Source organism: Mesoplodon bidens, assembly GCF_964165515.1.
Source record: "Mesoplodon bidens genome assembly, chromosome: 1".
NCBI lineage: Eukaryota > Metazoa > Chordata > Mammalia > Artiodactyla > Ziphiidae > Mesoplodon > Mesoplodon bidens.
Genome location: NC_138176.1, coordinates 193,806,968 through 193,812,967, shown reverse-complemented (window position 1 = coordinate 193,812,967; position 6,000 = coordinate 193,806,968). Strand labels below are relative to the sequence as shown.

The window sequence follows — 6,000 nt, the reverse complement described above, 5'->3', positions numbered from 1 at the left end:
CATTGAAACCACATAACAAGTCTGTGAGAGCAGTACTTTTATTATTCCCATTCTACAGATGTAAGAAAGGATGCATCAAAAATTCAGCAACAGCTGGCAAATTGGAGAAAATGTGAACACAGGCAGTTTGACTGCATAGCCTTTGATTTTTACTATTGTATCTTACAGCTCCCTGGATGAGTCTGAGGTTTTTGTCAACTAAGACAGGGACTGGGAAAAGATGAAAAGGTAGAGAGAGCTATTGAGATCATTTTTACACATTTTGAGCTTGAATTTCCTTTAGGATATCCAGGTGGGAGTATCTTGTTAAAGAATTGGAAAGAGAGAGAAAAGGGAACTAAAGATAAAGAAGGTATTGCTACATAGACAGTGGTTGATACCAAAGGACCACGTAAGCTTGCTCTGTGTAAGGATATAAACAAAAGCAGCACAGTTACAAGAATGAACTCTGTAAGTCTACTGTCCCCTTGAAAATAAATACAAACATAGAACCTTCAAACAACATGAATCCCATAAACTCAAGTAGTATTTATTTCCAATTTTACCTTTTGTGACTTTTTGTTCTAGCATGAGAAAGATTTATTTCAATCATTGCCTCATCAAACTGTGAATTGTTCTCAGTCTCTGGCAGATTATCTGAGAAAAGATGAAATTAGAAGCCTTGGGCTTCTCCGGAAAGTTATCATTACTGATGTTCACAAATTTATCAAAACTGGACCTTTAAAGATTCACATTTAAAATTTATTGTGAATAAATGTTTTTGACAGGGGAGAATACTGTACAAATTAGAAGCAAAATAGTTAGTTTCTTCCAATCTTGTCTCCTCCTCCTTCTGGTCCCCTTCCCCTGCATCAGCTCCAACTTGCTGCAAACTGCCTTTACCCTCTGTTGTGCAGAAAGAATCCTAGACGACAACAGAGCAGCAGGCCTGAGTGAAAGCAGAATATATGGCACACACTCTAGCAGTTTAACTGAGAGAGACACGGTAATACTATTTCACTGTTTGCGTTGTGGGTGGGGAAGTGAGGGGTGCGGGGTTGGAATAGAGGACATGTGCTCAATGTAGGCACTGGTTAGCCAGCATTGTTCTTCAACTTCCCAATGGCAGGAAGAATGTCCCTCATAACCATCCAGTAGAAGGACAGAGTAATTCAAGGCATGACTGCTTAAATGCTCTTTTAAAAAATAACCATACTTCTCATCTAAGGTGCATCCTGCATAGGGGACATACATGTGTGGAATGGGCAAGGCAGACCAGGGGGCTTGAGAAGGGGACTTTTTTACTGGTCCAAGATCTCCTGTGTCAAAACATCTCACCAAGAAAATTGAGCAGTGTCAAGGGCAGAATTTACAGAGTAATTCAAAGGTTCCTGGTGATTCTACCGTATTTTATAAAATTATTTACATTTCTCTTTTTGGTCATGGCAAAGTCCATTGGCACAAACAGCACAGCCACAAAGTATTCTTTTTGATTTTAATAACTCATCTTATATATATTTATATATATTTATATATCTGCTTATTTTCATTTCCTCAGCAAAAGGGGAAATAAAAATATTGATCTATAAAATAAGCTGATGATAACACAATGCCAAAAATAGCTTAAGTGCAAGGGGTGAAGCTTGAAAGCAAGCTAAACTGCAATGACATACTGATTTAACATTTTAAATACAAGACTTGCAATAAAATAATTATTGAGATATGTTTTTCATTTTTAGTTTACTTTTTAAAAACTACTCTATATACACATATCCAGTTGTAACACTTGACAGTAGCATTATGGGGCATGATACAACTTTGGTACACACTGCAGATATGGATGGGCAATGTCTGTAAATGATATGTCTTCCCCAGTTAGAGCTCTGTACAGCCAGGTGACCAGCTACCTGATCCTATATAATATTCCCAAGAGAACCCCCAGAGTCTTCCCCAGAGCCACTGGAGACAGTGGGAGAAATCAGCCTCACTGGATCCATATTGTGTTTCCTCTCTCGGTTCTCCTGGGTTCCACTGTCAGCTCCCCAAATGTGGAAAAAAACTGCTCCATTTCTTTCTGAAGCATGTCATTTCTCTTCTCTGCATCTTCTTTTGCTCACTCGGCATTTCGCATTTTGATTTCTATCATTGTGAACTTTTTCCTTTCTTGATCCAGTTCATCGTGGAGGCTCATCATTTCTGTTTCCAAAGTCAAGTTTCGCTGTTCTAAGCTACAAAGGGTGGGGGAAGGAATAAAAGATAAAGCAATTTTATTAATTTGAAATGCAAAAGGGCTAAAAAATATTTCCTAAACTGTCTCTGCAATGTTTAGGAAATTGGATTGAGCCTTTCAAATCAATGAAGAAAGGTCCACAGATTAAAAGGTGTATATATATATTCTTTTTTTAATTAATTCCTAAGATGATTTAGTATCATTTTGTTGAGACCCCAAAAACTCTCTTGGATGCACTTCATTGTCATTTGATAGCAAATTAATGAATTTCGGCAAAAAGAAGTCAGAGACCAATGTCATGGAGCACAGAATGGCAGAAGTAGGAGGCAACCTAAACCACAAACTTTCCTGAATCATTATGTAAATCTGGGTTTACTAAAAGAAAGGGGGGGGGGAGTCTGATAAAGTTGGAGGAAAAACAGAACAATTATTTTTGCTTTCTATCAAAGGAAAAAGAATGATGGTGAAAATGTCATTGTTAGAAAGATTAAGTCGACTGCTAAGAATCTACTTCTCTGGGACATATAGAGTCCCATCATATAAAAGTGGTATTAAGAGCAGTCACCTTATAGTAACAAGAGAGGATGCCTCATGTAATGAAATGTAATCTAGAGATTACATGTGTTGAATAAGTAATTCATGTGACATTCTGTGACAATGGAGTCCACCTAAGTAGCCTACTATCTAAAATTCTCACTGCCTTCCAAGTTAATATATCTTAAGATCTCTAGAGTTATATTTTTATAGGTTGATAGCTATATTCTTTTGGATAACTGTATAATTTTAGATAATTTCCTATAAACAGAGTTTTTCCAATAATCACTAAGTTCCAAAACATAATTTATTAGTGCTGTTGTTCAAGGAGGAATAGTAAGCAGTTGATTATTAGATGATGTGTCTTGGTAATGACTGACATTTTAATTTCTTCTATTCTGAGCTAAAGTCCCAGGAGTATGTTTGAATTTGACATACTACTGAAATATGAAAGGCTAATGCACAGATAGCTCTCAGAAATCTGATTATTTTAATAATTTTCAAATTAAAATCTCAATAATTTTTCTGTTTTGAAATAATGAGTCCCATATGTTGATATTTCATCCAGATAATCATAAGAACACTTAAAGATGAATCTGCTTTCCCTTTGTAAGAAACTAGAATCTTTTTTAAAAAGTCCCATTCTATAATCAGTTTAGAAGGCCATTTTGACCACATGATCACAGTTTTTACATAAAAACCTGGTAGTGTGCTGGTTGTCACCCAGAATTATTTTACAATATATTCTCTTTTCTTTCTAAAGCTGTTTATCTTAGAACTAAAAAAGTTGGAAGAAACTCAAGCTTAAATACCAAGGAAGACACCCTTTAAAAAATATACTAATGCATTTGTACATAACAGGCACTCATATGAAACTTCCAGGAACCTAATAGACTGGGTTGAAAACAGAAGAAACCCCTTCCACTGTAAGCACAGATCAATGCTGGAAAAATATATAAGAAAAATATTTTTAAAATACATAGCAAGGTTAAAAGAAATAAAAGAGCATCTTCAGGTTATCAGAACCAAGGAAGAAACTCAAATTTAGAACAGTAAATGGAAGTACATGAGGGGTTGTTCCTGGATAGAAGCCCTGGAATCTGTGAGTAGGTTTCTATTTTTCTCATGGCGAGGAGGAGATCTCCAGTATAAGAGAGGCAGAAGGCTGAAAGTGATTCAACTGAGAGCTTGGAACATCAATTGTCTTTATGACAAAGAGACTACAAAAACTCTACTCATGGGCTGAGTGAAGTGACAGAATTAATCAGAAGAGAAAATAAATAAATGAGAAAACAGCTCTGAGGAAAAATTACCCAGAATGCCTCACATAATGAAAAAAGATGAAAATGTACTATAAGAAAGAGAAGCTAACAGAGATGGAGAATGGATTAAGAAGGTCCAACATACTTTAATAAGGGTTGGAGAGACAGAAAATTGAGAAAATGGGGAGATGAAATAAACAAAAATGGTGATGGATAAAAATACTCCAGAATTGAAAAAATATGTCTTCAAATAATGAAACATAAAGTTTGAAAGTTAATGGAAGTATATAGCAGGGCGTTATTAATCAAAATAAAAATTATATAGCAATATTAATATGAGAAAAATATTTTGGGGCAAAATGCGTTATTACCATTACTTTATGATAAAATGATCAATTCATCAGGGAGGTATAAACAATTCTGAACTTTTATTCATCTAGTTGTATAGCCTCAAGTTATTCAATATAAAATATAACAAAATTATAGATAGATAAATCCACAAAAATTAGGAAATTTTAAGATAACTTTCTTAGAAATTATAGCTCTATCTGATGAAAATCAGAAGAAATGTAAAAGATTTGAACAGCTTGATTAACAGATTTGATCTATTGGTCATATATACAATCCCAAACCAATAATAAGTTAATAAATACTTCTTACAAGACCAAATAATTGATATCATACAAATGAATTTTTCTGACCACAATATGATAAAGGGAGAAGGTGAGGGGGTGGAATAACATCAAACTCACATGTTTAAAAACTAAAAATCATACATATCAATGATAGATAAAGTATGGTATGTATTTCTCTATCATCTGTCTATCTATCTAGGGATGTATGTATGTATGTATGTGTGTATGTATGTATGTATCTATCATCTATCTGTATCATCTATCTATCTATCTATCATCTATCATCTATCTATCTATCTATCTATCATCTATCATCTATCCTTAATACTTGTAGGGTAGAGTTAAAAAGGAATCGAAAGACAAATGTATAATTCTAGACAGGAATGATCAAGAATTAACTAGAACAGTTACTTCTTATATTTCTGTGGCTTGGTCATGTGGCAGCTCCTCTGCCCTACTTTATCATGGACCTCTCCCTTTGCTTGTCACATGGGTAAAAATGCTACAGTGAAAGAGGCCAATGAATGACATTCTGTTGGAACCTTCTATTATTTTATCAATGTCTCTAAAATGCACCATAGACTCAGAACATAAATGTATCACCAATGTTCTTATAAATGAACGTGTACACCTGCAACCAATCAGAATAATGTATTCCTATCCTAAGGCAAGTCTCAGGTGTTACCTCTTGCTTCCCAGTGCTAAGTGCTAATTTATCATCATGCCTTGGCAGCAATTCAGAGATTTGGTAGCCCGTGGTTCCAAACACTACATTCAGAATGAAGAGTAGCCTTATAAGATGATGACTCAATTTTTCTTCTTATTTAAACCTCCTGTCACTTAGCATTATATAGGAAAATTCAAACCAAGTTTCTGTTTCCAAGAAAGTAATTTTTTCAATCTAATATATAAGAAGTATTTTTTTAAATATTTACTTTACCATAGCTCTTAAAAATACATATCTTTTGGCTTGATAATTGATAAATGGATGGGAAACATTAAAATACATTAAGGTCAACTTTATATATAAAAAAGAAACCACGTGGGGTTTGGAGCCATAGAAGCAGTTGAAGCAGGACAAGACTGAGGTTCACAAACTATGAGGACCCTAAACAGGAAGGGGTCTACCAAGGCACAGTCTGGGACTGGGACTGAGGCCACTAGAGGGGCTACATCAGGCTAAACTGAGCCTCAGGCCTTCTCTTGAGGGTGCAGTGTCCTTCCCTTATACTACACTGAAAGGAGAACATAAAAACAATCGGTTTTGTAATTCTGTGATCCTGGTAAAATCATGGGATGTGGTGATGTTCAGGTTTCCAGCACAAGGTTGTATTTGTGAATCCTGGGCTCCATTCTCTGT

The 6,000-nt window shown here is 35.1% G+C and overlaps 1 protein-coding gene across 2 annotated transcripts in view; it reads right to left on the bottom strand.

The window, feature by feature from the left end:
- Positions 1–719: 719 nt before the first annotated feature.
- The window catches only part of ARHGAP24 (Rho GTPase activating protein 24), a 509,032-nt gene continuing 503,751 nt past the window's right edge, over positions 720–6,000 (bottom strand). For both annotated transcript variants that reach the window (XM_081250897.1, XM_081250898.1), the window contains one exon: positions 720–2,207. In XM_081250897.1, the coding sequence (XP_081107023.1) occupies positions 2,093–2,207 (115 nt within the window). In that variant the 3' untranslated portion in view covers positions 720–2,092. The remainder of the gene's footprint in view (positions 2,208–6,000) is intronic.